We start from the raw sequence: 23,658 nt of genomic DNA on the forward strand, positions 1-23,658 counted from the left end.
ATATTGTGCAGAGGAAAGAGCCTTTTCCCCCTTTGTATCAGTGCTCTTCATTTCAAGTCATTGCAATGTTAATAATGGAAAACAAGCAAGGGTCAAGACTATCCTGAGAAGATGGGGTAACAGAACAAGATACTTAAGCCACTTGCTCCTGTTGTGCTTTGTACTGCCCACACCTCATACATGATTTCCAGACAAGTGGCTTCTAATTTTAAAAGAGCTTCTGTGACGAGTGTGGACCTTAACAGCCACATGTCAACACACAAGGATTTTTCATCTTTCCTGGTTGTAGTCTAGAAATCACAGCTGAGCACAGACTGACTTTGCCCAAGTATTATGGTTTGAATTTTGAGTTTAAAATATAAAAAATGATAGAGAAAAGAAGGGACCTTGGACGACTGACCAGGTTATCTCGGCTAGTATAATGAACCATCCATCCTTCCTTCACCATTGTACTGCTCTTCCGTTTTGTATGCTTGACAGATTGCACCACTCTCATCAGCGGAATGTTATTGCTTGTTGATGGGCTATTTTAAAAAAAGAATTGCATTGTTCTGATCATTTATACTGAACCATATTCATTTATAGACCAATACTTCAAAGCATGTTTCAGTAAGAATATCTTTTGAGTGTAAATTGCATTTAAAATGCTTTTTTAAAATAAAATCTTCTAGATAAAATCATCATTGTGTAAATCACACTTACAATGAGAATTCAGGTGACAGGGTGATTTTTTAATCATTCACTCACCCACCCCTGAATGAGAACAAGACGCTTGGCATAGCCAGGGGTTACTGCATGGATTTTCAGAGAGGTATCCCAAGGTTCCTTTCAATATTACAGAAGATGTCAGGACATACATATTAACTTTGGTGAAGCATGTGTATATTGGGCTCTACTCCACCCTGCTACATAGCAAGGGGCATGAGAGTACCTCTCTGATCATGCATTGCATCTATTTTCAACAGGCACTTTGTCCTGAATACTATATTGTCGGCCAGCTGCATCAATTCACTCTGTATTTTCAGAAGTCAGAATGCTTCTGGACATAAAAATGGAGAAGACAAGATAGATACTCTGTTGGAGAAGGGTAAACAAAAAGGTGTTTATATGACCATTAAATGCTACTTTCTAGCCCAAGATACACTTTCCTGTCAATGTACATCCATACATGTATTACAGTTAAGTTTATGAGCCGTTCACAGCAGGGCCTCAGTCCTACTGTGAAATAACAAGATTGCTGCAGTAGATGATGCACATCTCTCCAAGTTGGTTGGTATTGCAGATTTCTAGATAAAGGAGACTCTACTTGTATTCCATTTTAGTATAGAGAACTAAAGGCCAAGAGATCACATAACGAACTGGGCATCAACCTAAACCTAATGTTTTATTAACTACAAGAGCTCTCCTCTTTTTATACAGTGATACAGACTATAATCCAAACAATTTACTCTAGTACAAATACAAGGGAAAAATATAATGACCTTTTCTGAACACTGACATCTTTAGCCTAACTTACAGCGAACATATTAACAAGGAATTAAATTGATTCCTTATATAACTCCATTTAATCAATTGGCTCACATTAGGTTTGGAACGGGTTTGGCCTAAGGTCAGGAGTACTATAAATCTAGGTCAGCTCAGCATTTTCCATCAACAAATCTGCATAGCTAACCATTCTTCAATAGTGTAATTTATTTCCATGGTGAATTTCATAGGGGATTACTTCCAAAAGGTTCAGGCCTACAAGTTTCAGCAGTTCGGTTAACTAACTCTGTTAACTACGATCGTCATTTGTGCTTCCTTGCAGGAAAGTGTACCTTGAGGACCACTGGAACAAAAAAAGAGAACCAAATCGCACTGAAATATATATTTAAGAAAAGACTTCACAGATATGGAAACACTGTGTTTTCCCCCTGGGAAATTCCTTGACTTCACAAACCTAATAGTCTTGACAGCCTCTTCATCTTTTTCCCCATCTAGGTCGCCTGGATCCATAAAAAACATCTTGTCTTCAGGAGGAGAGGGTTCTTCCACATCATCCAAGCCCCTACCTCCATCGCTATTTGTTTCACTACTATCAACTTCCATTGGCATATCAATATCTTGACCAGGACTAGCTGGCTCTTGTTCTAAAATGAAACAAGGGATTATTATTTGTATCAAAACAGCAAAAACATTTTACAATATACTTGAGTGAAAGTCTTAACAAATTGCTGTCAATGTGGATTAAGAATCGCCTGAAGTCATCAGTCTATGCATAGCAAAATTACAGAAATTTCCCCATACAGAGCAAGACAGACAAGAATATGAAGAAACATTTGAATTGTTCTTTTTGTTTCAATAAAGTTACTTCATGTTATGTAGGTACTTCCTGACACAGGGCAAATATCTTTCACTGGAAAGTTGGCATAAGCATAGTTCTTCCACCTCCTGTGCCAGCTGACTTCTATCGTCTGATGCAAGAACATCATGACCAAGTCTTTCCAGGAAAGGGTGGGGACAGGATGGGAATATGACAACAAAACTCTTTACACCTGGGTTCATCACCAATGCAAATTAAATTTACTTTTCATAGTTTGCAATCCTGCAGGATATTCAAAATGAAGTAGTCCCAATGTGCCCAACATACTTCTATAGAAGAAGAATGGCATGTTTTTACATAGTAAAAATCATTCTAGGTGGTTCAAAAACCAGCTGCCATGCTGGTAGAGGAGCCTTGTGTAAAAAGGCTCCCCTACCACTAAGGTAGCTGGTTTTAGAACCATATAAATTTGAAACAAAGCTAGAGAAAAGGAATTTGATAAAACTGCTATGCTTTGCAACACTACTATATCTGCTTTAGAGAAGATTCTACTCAAGTTTCCATTTGATGTTCTCTTCATGGGACTGGGTCAAAGTTTAGAAAATTACTTTAGATGAGGAATTTGCTACTATTACTGGTCTCATCACAAAAACAGTTAAGCCTACTATGGTTTTTTTAAGTTACTCATTATTTTGTCATTAATAACAGCTACAGTATTTACTTCCAGTTATCTTAAAATCACTGTAAATTAACTACTCGAGTTACAGGGGCTGCAGTCTCCTCTCTACCACATGCTATCTGGCAACTGGTGACAAATCTGCTTATAAAAACACACACTGCCGATTTTGTTGAAGGAAATAGGCTGCATTTTTTTCCTGATTACAGCTGCTAATAGATATTGACCACCCTGCCTATCGGTCTAGGTGCCAAGATACACAACCCGCCCACAGAACATGATTCTGGGATGACAGGCACAAAGCAGACAACATGGCATGTCTTCTCTACCACCTTGGAGCAGGGCAAGGCCAAAAAACCCCTGAGCTGGATGTGACATTTTGCCCACTATCATCCTGCAGGCTAGTGCCAAGACTGTCACCTTTTCCCCAGATCTGCATCCCATGACAAATTGCCCCAACAAGTTGTGACAAAATCATTTAACCATGGATGTAATTTTTACAACAATGACAGAGGGTAGATGTAGACAAAGCTCTGAAGCAGAATGAGGATGGAGGGACCAGGATTCTAATAGTCCCTTCCCTGATCCTGTCAACTAGCCAAGCATTGTAATTCTCTCAGCTAGCACTTCTCGCACCTTCTGAAGCCTATACAAACCATTTGCAATTGTGGAAGATCATCATATCAAAACATGGTGCCCCAGCACTTCACATTGCCACAAGCTCACAAAACCATTATGCAGCAAGTCAAGAAGCGTTGTTTTTTAAATGGTATTAGAGATAGTCCAAGAACCAGTATGGTGTAGTCGTTTAAGCATTGGACTGCTGCCATGGGAACTCATTGGGAGAACTTGGGAAAGTCACGCACTTTCATGTTCAGAGAAAGGCAAAAGCAAACTCCTTCTGAACAGATCTTGCCATGATAGATTTGCCTTAGGGTTCCCATGAATCGGAAATGATTTAACACAAACAACAACAACAACAGAGAAAGTTCATATAATTCCTGTTTTAAAGAAATACTTTTTTTCTGTTCTGAAACAGATTTGTGGAAGTGCAGAAGGAATAACATTGAAAGGGTAGCCTCCCCTTTCAAAGTCACTGGGTGTGTTCTTCTCCATGGGGAAGAGAATAAAATTTGGAGAAGAAGAGTCAAATTGGGATCAAGGAGGAAAACTATGCCTCCTGGACCTAAGATGCTTATCTAATCTATGCAATTCTAAGAGTTCTGCTATAAAAGGATGACACATAAATTGCTGAAATATACATAATATGTTAAAGATCTTCTTAAAGAAGAAACATTTTCTTAATCTATGAAAACATCTATTATCCACATACATATTTGCACCTAAAATGAAATCAACACATGCTGTCAAATCAATGCATACCATACCCTACAGTGCCTTATCAATAAATAATGTGGCCCATCAACTTGAGATTCATAAGCCACATTGACAAAGAAGTTAAAATTAACTTAGTGAAATGATAATACAAGATTTTCAATATTTTATATTTACAGCTGTTTGTATATCATTCAGTCTGTCTTTAATGTGATTAGTCAATTCAAGAATCACAGATGTGATTTTCCCTCTTCTTGTGTTTGAAATTAACTATCAATTGGACCAAAAGCTGATTTCAGAAAAGATAAAAAGTATTTTTGTAAAAGCATGTTTCCATTTTTAAATTCCAAATAAAACCAATTTGCAATATATAATTTTTGTATTTCTGTGTGACTGTGAATGTACTTAGTACTTCTTTTACTGAATACTTTACTCTTGAAGTATTTTTCACAACAATATATTGTACAATTAGTTGTTGTGTGGCTTTAGCTTTTTCAAAATTATGGCAACCCTATGGTGACCTTATTATGGTGTTTTCTTGGAATGGTTTGTTTAGAGGAGGTTTGCTATTGCCTTCCTCTAGTACCGAGAGAGTGTAATGTGCCCAAGGTGAACCAGTTTCCATGGCTGAGTGGGGATTTATATCCTGGTTTCCAGCCGAACCCATTACACCATACTAGTTCTCACATATTGTAAAATCAATTAGTATTTCATATTGAAAGCTCCAGAATTACCAAAGCTCAGGAATGTTTTTTGTTATCTTCCTAGTGATTCTTTCAAACTCTAATCATGTTAAAGCTTACCTCCATTAAACACTACTTCTCCAAGACAATCTTTAGGAACTTTAGAGGCACAACGTTTGTGACAGTTAAATCTGCAATCTAAAGTGAGGGCGAGGGAAAGTAATGTTAAAACATAATGGATTTACATTCCCACATTTTTCTCTAATGTTAAACACACTTTACTATATGGTATGATATAATTCCAAGCTCGGAAAACTTAGCTCCAAACATTGATGAACTACAACTCCTAGAATCTATCCCAGAATCTCTCAATAACAGTCATGTTGAGGCCTGCAGTCTAAATAGAATGTAGGTCCCAACTGCTGAACAACCCAATAAAATTTCTTGAAGAGTTATTTATATGACTAATTTAGTCACGGTACCATTCTGACTCTAACTACAATATATGAATCTAACAGACATACAGATAGCTGACCAGTGCTAAGGATGAAAAAGATTTGATCCAACATTCCCGCAAGCAAAGCCGAAACTGCATTTCTCACAAGCTGCTCTGAAAGTCTGAGGAACACTCCAGAACATGGTTATTCATATCATGGCCACTCAGCTCAATCTATCAGTATTTATTTACACAATAGCTGATTTCTTAAAATGCTAGTGGTATCAATGTCTTACAAAAGCTGCTAGTTATGGAACTGCTGTACAATTATGTAGTTTTTATATCAGTCTGTAAAAAAATAATTCCTGAACTGGGTAATGATACCAAAAATGTTTTACTGAGTAAAGGCTTTCTTCCAGTAAATGCTATGTCTGCCCTGGTAATCTGAACAAAGAAACCTTAATATCTGGCCATTACTGGGCTCTAGAAAAGAATGTTCCACAGGTTTTGGTTTTGGTTTTGTTACTGTAAATAAAGAACTCTGGACTGGATCCAGCATGAGCCTTCTGCAGACGTAATGGCTCTACTCATAGGAGGTGCCTCCGCCTAATTTTCAGAGATCTCACAGGTACACATTATAGCTGAATCCATTCAGCAGGATTGCCCAACCTTACACACACTCATTTCAAGCAACTGGAGGGGCTGCCATATGGAAGGTTGAACACATATAAATACGCTTTCAACATTTATGTGACTTATCCTGCATATTTCATAACTTTATTGGATTCTAACCTTTGGAAATTAGACTTATGCAAACAAAACTAATAATATTTATAGCCGTATTTATTCAGTGTCTTCAGGTACTAAGCACTTTACTCACAGAGTCCTCCACAACAAGTGGTAAATACAGATGCACAGGTTCCGAAAGGAGAACAATAATGAATAAATATTGTATTCTTTTTCTTCCCTTTTTTGCACTACAAACAAGATATGTGCAGTGTGCATAGGAATTTATTCATGTTTCTTTTCAATTAGTTCACACAAACATTGTCAATCTATCTCCCACTGGCCCAGTCCATCTGTAAAATTTTAAAATGCAGTGTGGCCCCTGTGTCTAAAAGTTTATTGGGGCTCCACAAGAAACTTTTCCTTCAAAAAGAGCTCTGTGGCTTTGAGAACCCATGGTCTAAACATTTCTGCCTTCTCAGGGTATAACCCAGGTAGACAAAATTTCAAAAAAGTTTAGAACAGCAAAATTAACAACCCAATCTTGAGAAAGCCAAATATTTCAAAGCTCACTGCCTTACATTTTTTTAAAATAACTGTAACTAGAATGTTGGTTTTCTGATTAATAATACAGTCTTAATCATATTCACCTTCCCACAGCATAAAAAGAAACTCCTACCTTTACACTGCATTCCTTGGCGAAAAAGGCCTTTGAGTAACCGTTTGCAGTACTGGCATATGGTCGGTCGAGTATAAGAATGAACTGCAAATGTATGTGGAACCTTCACCCGACAAAGCACCATCTTTTCCATCCATATTGGACGGCCACTCCAGGAAGGAATTCTCTTACTGGGCTCCAGGAGACAACGCTGAAATGAAAACCAGACATGCCAGGTTTCAACACCTGAAGACATAAAAGAGGTAATTCAAATACAATTAATATTATTCACTAGCAATAACCTTAAGTCTGGAATCAACTCTTTGATGCAGGTGTTTTTTATTTTGTTTTGTTTTGTTTTACTTTATCAATGGACAAAAGTTAACCTCAAAAAAACAAAAACAAAACAAAACAAAAAAGTGCCAGGCAGACATGCACACGTGTTTTCTTTAATGGGAAAGAAAAAAAAGGTCTCAGTGAAAGAAATGCAACAGCTTGAGGTAAATAGATCATAGGGTGATAATTTGCATCATATTTAAAAAGTGTCCAGCAGCTGCATCTATCAGGCCCAAAGACAATTCTAGCCTTTATTGTGATTCTAACTTAATCGTGTTAGAAATAACAGGAAAAAAATTAATGCTCAAAACAAAGTTCTGGAAGAAAAGTCAGCTGTCAGTCTGCTTTAGCAACATTCACCAGCTCAAATTACATCAAAATAAATGTAAGCGATTCTTATGAAGACAGTTGCAGATATTAAAGTTACATGCTTTAATTTAGGTCTCTAGGTTATTCAGCTTGACTTTGCACATTATTTTAATCCAAAGGGATCTTTAGATACCTCTTCTGTTGTTGGGGTTGTGCACTCCGTTTGTATTGATCTTGGGACTGAAAGTGCAGATCCAGGTAAAGACACATTTGATAAACGCCTCTTCCTTACTCCACTACAGTTGTTTGGAATCTTAAAAGCACATCGTTTGTGGTAATTTAAGCCACACCCTAATTGAATTAGAATTCAGGGTGAGTAAAGGAAGATAGAAAAACAGGGTTGTTTTTGTTTGTTTTTTTACATTTAAACAGAGTTACGAGAGATAGCTTTTTTAAAAAGATACATTTTCAGGAAATACATATCAAGCCAAAACACTTATATTTTAAATTTCAATTGCTGACTAAACCACTGTAGTGATCAACGTATTAATAGATGGAATTTTTTGGCCTCTATATTTGCTTTTCCAACCCTACTTCACCCTGACTAACGCCTGCAAATGGGGCCTGTTATGCAATTCATGTTGCTGCTGATCTTCCTCAGCTCACTCCCCCTGGCAGAGTATCTAAATAATGTACTCCTGGCTCTGCTGGAACCACAGGCATTAAGCAAAAGCCAGTGAGCAAAAAGTATTGGGTTACTAATACCTGGACAACAGCCTTCTGAAAGAAGGACTGAGAGAGGCACTGCAGCTAATTGAATAAAAGCTGCATGAAAGGGAATCCCCATTCAAGGTTTTCTTCAGAAGTTATAAAAAGCTGAATCATCGAAGGCAAAGCTTTCATTAACAGAACAACACAACATATTTGCATTTCAGTATCATATCAGAGTGTCTACTGTTATACTGCCATTGCCACTGAATATGCCAAAGTTTATTTTTGGGCTGGTAATCATGTACTACAGTCCTTCACATATTATTGAACTAGGGCTACAGGATTTCTCAATATTGGTTATTTTAGCTAGGTTTAGGGGAGTCATAGTCTTAAGAAATTCTTTAAAGCCACACAATTTCCACCTCTCCCTTAATTAGAAAAGAGACACTTGTGTTTTAGCATTCCCATAAAACAAACAGATTTTGCTTAACCTAGAAGAACAATGTTTTAAAAATGCTTCTGGCAGAGTTGTTCAAAAGTTATTTCGTTCTGTGAATTGCACATATTACATTATTTATGTCCATTAAGTTCTCATGCAACATGATCATAAAACGTATATAGGTTGAGCATTCCTATCCAGAATTCCAAAATCCAAGATCTGAAATTGCTTGCATGGGTGGCTGGCATAGTGACATCTTTATATTGTCAAAGGCTTTCATGGCCAGAATCACTGGACTGCTGTAAGTTTTTCAGGTTGCATGGCCATGTTCTAGAAGCATTCTCTCCTGACATTTCACCCACACCTGTGGCAGGCATCCTCAGAGGTTGTGAGGTCTCACAGATGTGGGTGAAATGTCAGGAGAGAATGCTTCTAGAACATGGCCATATAGCCCGAAAAACCTACAGCAACCCAGTGACATCTTTACTGATAATTCAGTATCCACCAGCTGTATGAAAATGCTGTATATAAAATTACCTTCAAGCTATATTTATAAGCTACATATGAATAAATGAATTTTGTGTTTAGACTTGGCTGCAATCTCCAAGACATGCTACATAGAGATACAAATGCACACATGCTAAAATCGGGGGAGGGGGGGTCCAAAATCCAAAACACTTCTACTTCCAAGCATTTAAATAAGGGGTGCTCAATCTGTATTGATATATGCAGACTAAAATGGATATATCATATTTAAGGCTCACTTAACAACTTACCTTCACATTTCAATCCCTGCCGTACCAAGCCCCAAAGCATCTCTCCACAATAATCGCAAAAAGTAGGAGCCTTGTAAGAATGCACATAAAGCATATGAGGACGAATCTGGAAGTCTTCAACTGTAGCTAAAGCTTTTAAAAGGGAAAGTTGTTTAAAAAAAAAAAAAGAAGAATGAGTGCGATACTGTCCTTTTCTTGCATTGACTGAACTAGGTTTTAATAGAACTGATAGTTTCAGTAAAAATACTGCTTGTGTAGAAACTAACAGATATGCTCAATATTCTAATAAACATGCATCAAGAAACATATGTCCGTATTCATTTTTTTTTTGATGGGCCAAATGACATTTCTAAACTTGGCCTAGATGTCATACAACATTGAAAGAGAAAAACAGCAGTCAAATAGAGTGCTTTTGACTTAACCAGCAACACAAATAGGAATGAATTTTGGCTTAGGCACACCACCACTTCTGCAAGTTGTATGACAAGTTGCACAACTGTAAATATAGGGACATTGGAGACTGCCTTCTCTGCTCTGGCACAGTATTTATGGAAAACCTTTTGGACGCCAGATTGGGACCAATGCTGGTTTTTTTTAGGCATCAAGTGTTTTTTTTTTAAAGAAACCTTTGGAGCTTAATCTTTATTACTTTTTAAAGTAAAACATTTTAATAATTTCTGCTCTTTTAATATACCATAGTTAATTGTTTTAGTCTTTTCCAATGGTTTAATATTGTTGTTTATTTACTATATTTTATTCCATTTAAATTATTCTGTTTTAATCTCGAACTGTTTTAACCTGTTATATTGTTTTGTTTTTATGTTATCCTGAAATATCACAAGACTGTGCAGGATATAAATATTTTAATTATATGCAAAAGGTCCCCCCTTCTGTATAACCTGGAATTAGTCATGAGCATAATATCATTTGCTGGTAGAATTTCTTAGCTCTTACTTCCCAGTATCTAGTATCTATCGCTAATTCTATAACATTAAGATAATATAAATGAAACAGTTTGTTTCTAATGGTTGAAGAGTTTTTATACCATCCCTAGTAAAAGCTGGTTCAGTAAACTCTCATTTCATCCGTTTTTGTCAAGTAACCTTTAATAAATGATTATGTATTTGACAAAATTAAACCAGTTCAATGCAAAAGTCAAATTGTGGTTTTGTGCACATAGGACCCTCTCTTTGGAGAATAAGAGTGTCTCACTGGAAATTTCAATATTCTTACCAGATAGGACAACCTCAATGAGATCACCTTCATGTATCTCTTCAGCTGATGTAATCCGCTGTAAAATATTTTCTGAGTTCAGATCATGGCGGAATAGGAGAATTTTGTCATACATACCGAAAAACCCACACTCTGGAAACTGCAAACAAAAATGAAGCAGAGTCCAAATTAGAAAATACTATAAATACGTTTAATGGATTGTGTTAGTGCCGTGATATATCACAACTATTTTTAAAAGCAATCCTTCAAATAAATATTACACACAACGATAGTGCATATTTTAATATCATTTACCATACTACTGGTGGCTGATTTAGAGATGCTGAACATACTGTCTCTTCATGTGAATGGGCTAGGATCTCCATCAAAAAGATGGAGGGCTAAAATTGATCCATAAATTGGGGCCAGTCATCACACTGTACATTCATATTTGCATAAAGAAGCAGTCAAAATCAAGCTGTATGGTTGCATGTTGAAAATTTGAATGAGAAAATGCATGAATTCTTAAAAGTATTCTTGGAAATTGGTTTTGGCAAAGAGAGCCATAAGCAAAACATCTGTGTATCATTCTCTCAAATCTTCCAGCAGACTTGACAAAATAAAATTTCATATTTCCCATGTTTTGTATTTTTGAAGTGAAGAAAGTTAATTTACTTGGAAAGACAATGATAAAACACTACAGCAACTGTTCTTATAGAGCTAAATACATAAATGAACAAGAAATATCAGGCCCTTTGGAGTCTAAACACAAAACTGCATAATTTTGTTCGCATTTAACTTGTCAGTCTAAATCAGTGTTTCTCAGCCTTCCTAATGTCGGAACCACTTAATACAGTTCCTCATGTTGTGGTGACCCCCAACCATAAAATTATTTTCATTGCTACTTCATAACTGTAATTTTGCTACTGTTATGAATTGTAATGTAAATATCTGATATGCAGGATGTATTTTCATTCAATGGACCAAATTTGACAGAAATACCCAAGACACCCAAATTTGAATACTGGTGGGGTTGGGGGGGTTGATTTTGTCACATGGGAGTTGTAGTTGCTGGGATTTATAGTTAATCTACCATCAAAGAGCATTCTGAACTCCACCAATGATGGAATTGAATCAAACTTGGCGCACACAACTCCCATGATCAACAGAAAATACTGGAAGGATTTGGTGGGCATTGACCTTGAGTTTTGGAGTTTTAGTTCACCTACATCCAGAGAGCACTCTGGACTCAAACAATGATAGATCTGGACCAAACTTGGCACAAATATTTACTATGCTCAAATGTGATCACTAGTGGAGTTTGGGGGAAATAGACCTTGACATTTGGGAGTTGTAGTTGCTGGGATTTATAGTTCACCTACAATCAAGAGGCCAGCCGTTCACAGCAGAGGAGGGCTTTAGGTGAGAGGATTTGCCGTCTCTTTTCAAAAAGGAAGAGAAGGACAGGCAGAGAGCGCTTCGGCCTTCTCTGTTAAAGGGATTCCTAAGGCCATCAGAAATATATGGTCACGAGGGGGTTTCAACCCTCCTGAAACCCCCTCGTGACCCCCCCAGGGGTCCCCAACCCCCAGGTTGAGAAACACTGGTCTAAATTACTAGAATGTTGGACACTTCAATCTGTTCCTTGGCACACTGGTTTAGTCCCAAACAAAACACACAAAAGCAACAGCAAATGTGTACATAATTTCTCATTTAACCCCAGATCTGTTTTCACTAAGAGCCTCACAAAACTGAACAGAAGTGCTATGAACTGAGTTATCTAGGGGAGGGAGAAAGCATTCTGGTAGGCAAGGGTATATCAGGAGAAAATACCCCAACTGGTATAGAGAGAGCTGGGCAAAAAGTCTAAGAACTCATCCTAAATAAGCAGTTAGGGGGTGGGGAAATAGTCCATGGTCTTTGGTGTCTCTACACTAATGCATAAAGCATGGGAAATAAACAAGATAATCTTGAACTCTTACCACAACAGAGCAAATGCAATATAATAAGCATCACTGAAACCTCATGGGGCAAGTCTCATGATTGAATAGAGGGGTATAACCTATTTCTGATAATCAGACCAAACAGGAAAGGAGGAGGGGTAGCATTGTTGACACCTGTGTGGAGTTCCACAATGTAAATTCTGGAAGCCAGGTTGAGAGTAGGTTCTACTACAGACCTCCAAGCCAGACTGAGGATCTAGATGATGCCTTCCTACTAAATGAGATTACACTATCCCTGAAAACACAGTGCTGAGCCTGGAAACCAGGTTTCTGAGGTGTTAAGAGTGCTTTGAACTCCATGAGATGCCATATCTGACCATGTTGGTACATGCTCCACTTGGATGACTGTAATGGGTTCTATGTGAGGCTAACTTTGAAGAGTGTTTGAAAACTTCAACTGGTACAAAGAGCTACAGCCAAACTGTTAACCGGGACTGGCTACAGGGAGTGCACATGACGTCGCTGTTGCAATAGCTTCACTGGATGCAGTTTGCTTCTGGAAACAATCCAAAGTGCTGGTCATGACCTATACAGCCCTTTACAGCTCAGACTCAGGCTATCTGGCAGATCACATCTCCCAGTATCACCTTGCCTGGGCTCTGAGATCCTTAGGAGAAACCTTTCTCAGTTACACCACCACCACAAACACAGTTGAGGGAGAAGCAATATAGAACTTTCTCTATGCCAGAATGGCTCCTTCCTGCTGTCCTCTTGGTAGCAGGTTAAAACCTTTCTTTCCAGGCATGATTTTAAGAAGAACATTTTAAAGACTGATACAATTTTTATGTATTTTAGTAGATCTTTAATTGTTTTAACTATTTTAACACTTCTATGTTTAATTCTATTTTAATGTTTATATGTTTTGGTTTAAAATTGTACATGTTATAAGCATTCTTAGTTGTATAAATTTCTTTTAAAAGAGAAAAGTGAAATGGTCATCAACTTCTTCTTCTGGACAATGTTGTTTTCTGTAAGGCATAATTTGCTGGTTCCTATATTTTTGGAAGAGTTAGACTTCCAACAAATACCAGAATAACCGAAATCTATCTTTCTATTAATATTATCGCAGCTGCTAAATGTGTGCTGAGCTGAAAAAAATTACTGCCTGGCTCACTATTCTTTGCCCATAAGAAAAACTATATCACCTTTTGAACAACAGCTTACCCTTTAATTCACATGATAAACAATAAAGAATAATAACTTCTAAACAATATTTCTATTATATAATCACAATTTACAGAAATGTATTCCTGCAATCTTACCACTACATTTCTAGATTTAGTTTGTAATTTTTGTTTGCTTATATTCAAGCGTTTGAGTGAAGCCAGTTAAGAACAACCTTTTAAAGATGAGCTCATCCACACTGTCTTTAACCTTAACAAGTAGGCATATTTCAGCTTAGTACATTCTGAATCAAGTACCAGTTGACTGTACACAGCAGGACCTTGACAACAATACACAGCACAAAGAGTTACCATAAGTATTCACCAATAAGAAATGCACCCACAGTTATAAGTCTAAAAATAGTTTCTAATACAATGACCTCAAAATGCTCCCATTACTAGCCAACCTAATGCTCCATCATGCCACCTCCAATATGTCTACGGCATGTCTGTTCTTGTCAAGGAACTTTGTTCTCAAGTAACACCAAATTCATTGCAATTCCTTTCAATTCTGATTACTTCAACTCTGTGGACTTATTTGTATATAACTATCATTCAAAATCTGAATTATTATAAAATGTTTTCCTCTTCTGGCCACTTTTAAAATATTTTCCAAATACTTCCCCATCTTCAACAACAAAAGTATACACACAATGAACTACTTTGCAAGTGCTGTTACCAAACTCCACAGTTCTATATCTGTTATTTTATTGTTTTGTTCAGTTTCTAGGAATCACTTCAAACAATCAAAAATGTCATAACGAAATGTGGATATCTTTCAGATCACCATCCATTGTGGAGAAAACTTAAGATCACAATGAACTAACTGGTGAACAAGAGAGAAAAATCTTAGACACTATGAAGAAGGTAGGATATTCTTATCCAAACATGCAAAGAGAAGAGAGAAATCACTGCAAGAAAAGAATGGAGTAGCCAGATGACCAAAGAAGGCACAGAGAAGAAAGAACACTACTTGTTTTATTATCTTCAGTACCATCAACCCCAAACAATGAATGTAAAGATGCCTGAAGTACAGTCCATAAAGATCTGTATAGTATTACTTTTTGCAAAGTCATGATCTATGTTCTGTTTTTCATCAGATGATTCACTGAATGCTTCATCTTTAATCCAAACAGTTCTTCCAAAACACAGTCAACAAAACATCCACATTATAAAGTTACAAGATTGTGGGATTCAACATCCAGTTAGAACTGATGGTATTGCTCAAATATGAACGCAGTGCAAATGGGGTTGTATAACATATATAAAATTTGTCAAAAGTTCAGAAGATCTAAACATGAATCAATTCATAAATTGGAATCTCGTTGCTTCAAGTACTTATGTGTGTCCCAGTGGCGCAGTGGGTTAAACCCCTGTGCCGGCAAGACTGACAGGTCACAGGTTCAAATCCGGGGAGAGCATGGATGAGTTCCCTGTATCAGCTCCAGCTCCTCATGCAGGGACATGAGAGAAGCCTCCCACAAGGATGGTAAAAACATCAAAACATCCGGGTCCCCTGGGCAACGTCCTTGCAGGCGGCCGATTCTCTCACACCAGAAGCAACTTGCAGTTTCTCAAGTCGCTCCTGACATGACATTAAACATATTCACTCTCAATTATAGTGCAACTAGATTTGGCAAACACAAGTGTGGACATGATTATAAGTATTTTAATGGAAAGCTTTTTGCTAACCTAAAAGTAAAACTTTTCATGTGTGCAATCAATGATCAAAGCAGGACTAAGAAAATATAGAAGAAAGGCAATATTCCTACAGTATCAGTTACTATACTCTTTTCCACCAAATACTAATTCAAGAGATACATTTGGCCCTTAAAATAATCCTTAAAAGTGTGATCATATAGCCTACAGGAACGAGTGGGCAAAATAACTATCTCTTGGTTAAAGTACAGTATTTCTGTTTCTTTTTAAAAAGTGGGGAAAAGTAATACAGCATCAGATTCTGCTGCTAGGTTTTATAATCCATCAATGACACCTTCCAAGTAATAAAAAACTGAAATGCAAAAGATGATTCTTAATCCATTTAGCACAAAAATGTATTTTCCTAACTTCTGTATGCCAAGGTTATTCCACACCCCTCTTTAGCAAGAAAGCAATGTGTAGCTTATTTTGGACTACATCTTTAACAAAAGCAACCCAGAATTTTTGTCCTTATCACCTCTCACTTGAACAGTTACGTAAGTCTTTTAGCAAGTGTTTCACATATAATGAATTTGAGGTCCATTGTCTACACGTGAAAATCCCTGATAGGGAATCCTTTGTTTGCAATGTCAAAATATCTCCCAGACAAACCAAAGCATGAAAATTTATTTTGATTTTACACATTCAGTATTTAAAAAAAAACTTTCTACATACACTTACCTGAAACAATGTTGTACTTATGTCATTTGAAGACATATACAAAAAATTGTACAAGTGTACTTCACATCTGTATTATGTTCCATTTATTGTCTGTATATTGCCCTCTTATGGCTTCAAATTATTAAAAACAAATTAGAAACCTGGTAATAAAGTTTATTCTCTGAGCAAGGAACTGTCCTTCTGATTTATTTATTTATTTATTTATTTCGAGGTTTTATATACCGACCCTCTCACCTTCAAAGAGGGATTCGGACCGGTTCACAACATGTGTTAACATACAAAAAATATACAGTAACAACACAATGCCACTTCATTACACGATTAAAATATCAGCACCATACACATTAAAATATTAACATCCTAGTTAAAAGAGCCAAACTGATCTCAGTTCTCTGCTCCAAAGCCACTAACTGGTGACTCATATGTCCGTTACCAACGCTTTTTTTGTTCTCACGGAATAAATTTCTCAGGTATACTTCTACCTTAAGGGTAAGATGTCAACAGTAAGCTAAATCCAAGGGAAAGAGTGAGATCAAGACAATTTCAAATTTTTCTCAGTTAATGGGAACTCGGTCTTTTTGCATTTTATTTTACATTTTTAAAGAAAAATTTGACTAGTTTTTATATCAATCTATAACTAAGAAGGAAAGATTTAATAATGCATTTCTAACATTTTGTGTTACTAGTCTTTGATCTCATAGTGCCCTACCCAATCCATGTTTTTAGTTCTTCACAACACAACAAATATGATATCATAGGCATCACTGAAACCTGGTGGGATGACTCCTATCGCTGGAATGTAGACATCGAGAGCTATAACCTCTTTCACAGAAACCGAACAAAGGGGAGAGGAGGCGGAGTAGCCTTATATGTCAAAAACTCTTATGCTGCAGAAGAGATGCAAGGCAGCAATCCAGGAAACCAGCTTGAAAGCGTCTGGATAAGAATCAAGGGAACTGATTCCCTCAAAAAGATCTCGTTGTAGGAGTCTACTACAGACTTCCAAGCCAGGAGGAAGAACTTGATGAAGTCTTCTGCCAACAGTTGACCAAACAGGTACAGAGAAGAGATATAGTAGTCATGGGCGATTTCAACTATCCCGATATTTACTGGAAAACAAACTTGGTCAAGAGTACAAGGTCCAACAAATTCCTCGCTTGCCTTGCAGACAATTTCATGGTCCAGAAGGTAGAAGAGGCAACAAGGGGATTGGCTACTCTTGATCTCATCCTAACAAATGTGGAGGACCTGATCGATGCGGTTGAAGTGGTAGGATCCTTATGGGCAAGTGACCATGTGCTCCTGCAATTTGAGGTACAAAGGAAGACCGAAACTAAGACAAGTCAAACCCGCATTTTGGACTTTAGAAGAGCTGATTTCCGAAAAATGAAGGAAACACTGAGCAGCATTCCGTGGACACAGATATTAAAAGACAAGGGAGTTACGGATGGATGGGAATTTCTCAAGAGTGAAATACTCAAGGCGCAATTGCAAACCATGCCAACAAAGAGAAAAAATAGGACAAATGCAAAGAAGCCAAAATGGATGTCCAAAGAACTTCTAACTGTGCTAAGACACAAAAGAGACATGCACAAGAAGTGGAAAAAGGGAAAAATCACCAAAGAAGAGTTCAAACAAACAGCCAACACCTGTAGGGAAAAGGTCTGCAAGGCTAAAGCACAAAACGAACTCAGACTTGCCAGGGACATTAAAAACAATAAAAAAGGGCTTCTTTTCTTATGTCAGTAGAAAAAGGAAAAACAAGGAGGCAATAGGGCCTCTTCGAGGAGAAGATGGGGCAATGCTGACAGGGGATAGAGAAAAGGCAGAACTACTTAATACCTTCTTTGCCTCGGTCTTCTCACAAAAAGAAAGTCATCTTCAACCTCAGCAAAATGGAGTGGGTGAGGGATTAGAGGACGTCCAACCCCAAATTGGGAAACAAGTCGTCCAGGAATACCTGTCCGCTCTAAATGAGTTTAAGTCCCCAGGGCCAGATCAACTACACCCAAGAGTATTGAAGGAACTAGCGGAAGTCATTTCGGAACCATTGGCAACCATCTTTGAGAGTTCTTGGAAAACAGGAGAAGTTCCAGCAGATTGGAGGAGGGCCAATGTGGTCCCAATCTTCAAGAAGGGAAAAAAGGATGACCCAAACAACTACCGTCCGGTCAGCCTCACGTCGATACCAGGCAAGATTCTGGAAAAGATTAAGGAAGTGGTCTGCAAACACTTAGAAACAAATGCGGTCATCGCTAATAGTCAAAATGGATTTATCAAAAACAAGTCATGCCAGACGAATTTGATCTCTTTCGATAGAGTTACAAGCTGGGTAGATGTGGGGAATGCCATGGATGTAGCGTACCTGGATTTCAGTAAGGCCTTCGACAAGGTCCCCCGCAACCTTCTGGCAAACAAACTAGTCCAATGTCAGCTAGGCAAAACTACGGTGAGGTGGATCTGTAATTGGTTAAATGGACGAACCCAGAGGGTGCTCACTAATGCTTCCTCTTCATCTTGGAAAGAAGTGACGAGCGGAGTGCCGCAGGGTTCTATCCTGGGCCCGGTCCTGTTCAACATCTTTATTAATGACTTAGATGAAGGGTTAGAAGGTAGGATCATCAAGTTTGCAGATGACACCAAATTGGGAGGGATAGCCAATACTCCAGAGAACAGGAGCAGGATTCAAAACGATCTTGACAGATTAGAGAGATGGGCCAAAACTAACAAAATGAAGTTCAACAGCGACAAATGCAAGATACTCCACTTGGGCAGGAAAAACAAAATGCAAAGATACAGAATGGGGGATGCCTGGCTCAAGAGCAGTACGTGTGAAAAAGATCTTGAAGTCCTCGTGGACAACAAGTTAAACATGAGCCAACAATGTGATGTGGCGGCAAAAAAAGCCAATGGGATTTTGGCCTGCATCAATAGGAGCATAGTGTCTAGATCTATTCCGCTTTGGTTAGACCACACCTGGAATATTGTGTCCAATTCCGCTTTGGTTAGACCACATCTGGAATATTGTGTCCAATTCCGCTTTGGTTAGACCACACCTGGAATATTGTGTCCAATTCTGGGCACCACAATTGAAGAGAGATATTGACAAGCTGGAATGTGTCCAGAGGAGGGCAACTAAAATGATCAAGGGTCTGGAGAACAAGCCCTATGAGGAGCGGCTTAAGGAGCTGGGCATGTTTAGCCTGAAGAAGAGAAGTCTGAGAGGAGATATAATAGCCATGTATAAATATGTGAGAGGAAGTCACAGGGAGGAGGGAGCAAGCTTGTTTTCTGCTTCCTTGGAGACTAAGACGCGGAACAATGGCTTCAAACTACAAGAGAGGAGATTCCATCTGAACATGAGGAAGAACTTCCTGACTGTGAGAGCCATTCAGCAGTGGAACTCTCTGCCCCGGAGTGTGGTGGAGGCTCCTTCTTTGGAAGCTTTTAAACAGAAGCTGGATGGCCATCTGTTGGGGGTTATTTGAATGCGATGTTCCTGCTTCTTGGCAGGGGGTTGGACTAGATGGCCCATGAGATCTCTTCCAACTCTTTGATTCTATGATTCTATGATTACATAGATATGTATAAATTGAGGTATAGCTTTAAATACGATCTTCAGTTCTCAGACCACCATTAACAAGTATAATATTTTAAAAACTAGAGCATTTTATCACCACAGGGAAGACAGACGAGGACAACATTTCAAATTCAGCAAAGGAAGCACAGCTGAACAGAAAGTGTCAAAGCCCCCATAGCTAAATAGGTCTTCTTGAGAATACATCTAAATAAACTATGTATGGAATTAGGCATTTCCTCTTCCCTGACCAGATGACTGACAATTGTTTCCTTTCCTGCTTTCCTTTATCTCTTGGTTCCAGTCTAAGATAGCCTTCTCCCAGCCTGTGCTTAGTAATGAAACCCATGCATTTGATATCCAATGATATAGTTTATATTTTGTTTAGTTTGGTTCAAAGTTAGAGTCATACCAAAACACTAACCTTGCTTCCATGATGTCTCTCCCATAGAAAATGTGATCACATTCTGCTGTATATGTATGTACACTCACACACACACACACACACACGCACATTAACTCTCTAAGGGAAACCACTTCCAGAATTAGTGTATCTTCCAAGATGACCTGTACAAAAAATATGATGGATTCTTATGATGTGCTAACACAACATAATACTGTTCATGCTTAAAGGCTTAAATCCTTGTCCATAACAAACAAATATCCCTCACATATCCCCTTTTATGACCAAACTAATGTCCTACGAACAGGATTTTTTTCACAGAAAAATTTCCAATCATGTGAGTTCCCTCTTTGGAACTCCATTTAGCCTGTGCATAGCTTTAATTGTCTCACTAAAAATGAATTTTCTGTGACAGTGGTAGTAATTAAGGATGGAAGAGTTATGCAAAAAAAAAAAAAACACTCAGTGGAGAGACAGCAAGGGATGACAGCTTGCTTTTCTAGAAGATTCTGCAAAGTGCCTTTCATTCAAACAATACACACCCTTCCACTATTGTGTCAGTTTGATATATGAAAGATATTATAGCCCTGGACAGAAGTCCGCGACATTGTTCAGGAGGCGGCAACAAAGTACGTTCCAAAGAAAAAGAAAACCAAGAAGGCAAAATGGTTGTCTGCTGAGACACTGGAAGTAGCCCAAGAAAGGAGGAAAGCAAAAGGAAACAGTGAAAAGGGGAGATATGCCCAGTTAAATGCGCAATTCCAGAGGTTAGCCAGAAGAGATAAGGAACTATTTTTAAATAAGCAATGCATGGAAATGGAAGAAGACAACAGAATAGGAAGGACAAGAGACCTCTTCCAGAAAATTAGAAACATTGGAGGTAAATTTCAGGCAAAAATTGGTATGATAAGAAACAAAGATGGCAGGGACCTAACAGAAGCTGAAGAGATCAAGAGAAGGTGGCGAGACTATACAGAAGATCTGTATAGGAAGGATAACAATATCGAGGATAGCTTTGACTGTGTGGTGAATGAATTAGAACCAGACATCCTGAGGAGTGAGGTTGAATGGGCCTTAAGAAGCATTGCTAACAACAAGGCAGCAGGAGATGATGGGATCCCAGCTGAACTGTTTAAAATCTTAAAAGATGATGGTGTCAAGGTGATGCATGCCATTTGCCAGCAAATATGGAAAACACAAGAATGGCCATCAGACTGGAAAAAATCAACTTATATCCCCATACCAAAAAAGGGAAATGCGAAAGACTGCTCAAACTTCCGTACAGTGGCCCTTATTTCTCATGCCAGTAAGGTAATGCTCAAGATCCTGCAAGGAAGACTCCAGCAATACATGGAGCGAGAGTTGCCAGATGTTCAAGCTGGGTTTAGAAAAGGCAGAGGAACGAGAGACCAGATTGCCAATATCCGCTGGATAATGGAGAAAGGCAGGGAGTTTCAGAAAAACATCTACTTCTGCTTCATTGACTATTCTAAAGCCTTTGACTGTGTGGATCATAGTAAATTGTGGCAAGTTCTTGGTGGGATGGGCATCCCAAGCCACCTTGTCTCTCTCCTGAGGAATCTGTACAAGGACCAAGTCGCAACAGTCAGAACTGACCACGGAACAACAGACTGGTTCAAGATTGGGAAAGGCGTACGGCAAGGCTGCATACTCTCACCCAACCTTTTTAACTTGTATGCAGAACACATCATGCGATGTGCGGGGCTGGATGAATGCAAAGCTGGGGTGAAAATTGCTGGAAGAAACATTAACAACCTCAGATATGCAGATGACACCACTCTGATGGCCGAAAGCGAGGAGGAGCTGAGGAGCCTTCTAATCAAGGTGAAAGAAGAAAGCGCAAAAGCCGGGTTGCAGCTAAACATCAAAAAAACCAAGATTATGGCAACAAGAATGATTGACAACTGGAAAATAGAGGGAGAAACCGTGGAGGCCGTGACAGACTTTGTATTTCTAGGCGCAAAGATTACTGCAGATGCAGACTGTAGCCAGGAAATCAGAAGACGCTTACTTCTTGGGAGGAGAGCAATGTCCAGTCTCGATAAAATAGTAAAGAGTAGAGACATCAGACTGGCAACAAAGATCCGCCTAGTCAAAGCCATGGTATTCCCTGTAGTAACCTACGGATGTGAGAGCTGGACCTTAGGGAAGGCTGAGCGAAGGAAGATCGATGCTTTTGAGCTGTGGTGCTGGAGGAAAGTGCTGAGAGTGCCTTGGACTGCGAGAAGATCCAACCAGTCCATCCTCCAGGAAATAAAGCCCGACTGCTCACTGGAGGGAAAGATACTAGAGACAAAGTTGAAGTACTTTGGCCACATCATGAGGAGACAGGAAAGCCTAGAGAAGACAGTTATGCTGGGGAAAGTGGAAGGCAAAAGGAAGAGGGGCCGACCAAGGGCAAGATGGATGGATGGCATCCTTGAAGTGACTGGACTGACCTTGAAGGAGCTGGGGGTGGTAACGGCCGACAGGGAGCTCTGGCGTAGGCTGGTCCATGAGGTCACGAAGAGTCGGAGACGACTGAACGAATGAACAACAACAACATTATAGCCCTGTCATGAGAGCTCACTAAGATGATAGTCACCAAGAAAAGTTTGAGTTTGCTGATTCAACTTGTATGTTACCAGTTTCTGCTAAAAGAAAGGAAAAGAAAGTACAGTACTACATTGTGTGTGAAACCTGTCTGTCAATGAAGAAAGGTAGTGTTAATATCCAATACATAAGAGTTATAAAGGGGGAATATAAGGAAGGAATATCAAATTTAAAAGGAATCACAGTGTAAGTTGTGTATTTGTAAAAACAATTTTTAGGAAGTGCATTTGACCAGTGGTATTTATTAGAAGCAACTCTCATCACAACCTGAAATTGAAAATCAGAATATAAACTAATGAAACCATTTCAGAATATAAACAGTAACAGGGGAACAAAGGAACAGCAAACAGTAATGTTTGCCATCAGTAAGAAAGTCTTCTCTGTACTCTCTGAACTGTGGGCTTCCATTCTGCTAGACAGCTTCCATATCAATACAAATCTTTATGATAAGGAAAACATTCTACCTCTGTAATACCCAATACTTGATTACAGGAGCCAGACAACTGAGCTATTTTACCTTTCAGCCTCATGACAAAGACCTAGTTTTTATATGATGACAAACCAAGGTCTAAACTGTATCAGGTATACACACATTATATGTGCACATGGCTCAATCTTTCTTCCGGTGGAGACAAGATGGAGGCTGCAATGGTCCTCTGAAGCTCCGTGAACTTCAGGGACTAATCCACTCTCCAAGGGCTCGGAGATCGTCAATTTCTCCCCAACACCGACGGAAAGGGCCGGGTTGGATAGAATCTCATCAAGGGTATTCAGGGTGGGGTGGTGGGGATCCCCTGGGAGCCCCTCCAGCTAACCCAAGAAACCCCAACAGAGATCGAGCCCGAGAGAAGGACGCCGGCCGAAGGCGCGGCAAGCAAGCCTACCGTCTCCATTACATTCTAAGAACTTCAGTATTTAAAA

At 38.7% G+C, this 23,658-nt stretch overlaps 1 protein-coding gene across 4 annotated transcripts in view; it reads right to left on the reverse strand.

Moving 5' to 3' along the window:
- Nucleotides 1–23,658, reverse strand: part of PRKD3 (protein kinase D3) — a 66,703-nt gene that overhangs the window by 19,728 nt on the left and 23,317 nt on the right. For all 4 annotated transcript variants that reach the window (XM_060753951.2, XM_060753953.2, XM_060753954.2 and 1 more), the window contains 7 exons: nt 10,621–10,759; nt 9,388–9,519; nt 7,655–7,812; nt 6,838–7,027; nt 5,117–5,194; nt 1,940–2,129; nt 401–524 (listed from right to left, as the gene is read on the reverse strand). In XM_060753951.2, coding sequence (XP_060609934.2) covers nt 401–524; nt 1,940–2,129; nt 5,117–5,194; nt 6,838–7,027; nt 7,655–7,812; nt 9,388–9,519; nt 10,621–10,759 — 1,011 coding nt within the window. The remainder of the gene's footprint in view (nt 1–400; nt 525–1,939; nt 2,130–5,116; nt 5,195–6,837; nt 7,028–7,654; nt 7,813–9,387; nt 9,520–10,620; nt 10,760–23,658) is intronic.

This window comes from Anolis sagrei, chromosome 1 (assembly GCF_037176765.1).
Source record: "Anolis sagrei isolate rAnoSag1 chromosome 1, rAnoSag1.mat, whole genome shotgun sequence".
In the NCBI taxonomy this organism is placed as follows: Eukaryota; Metazoa; Chordata; class Lepidosauria; order Squamata; family Dactyloidae; genus Anolis; species Anolis sagrei.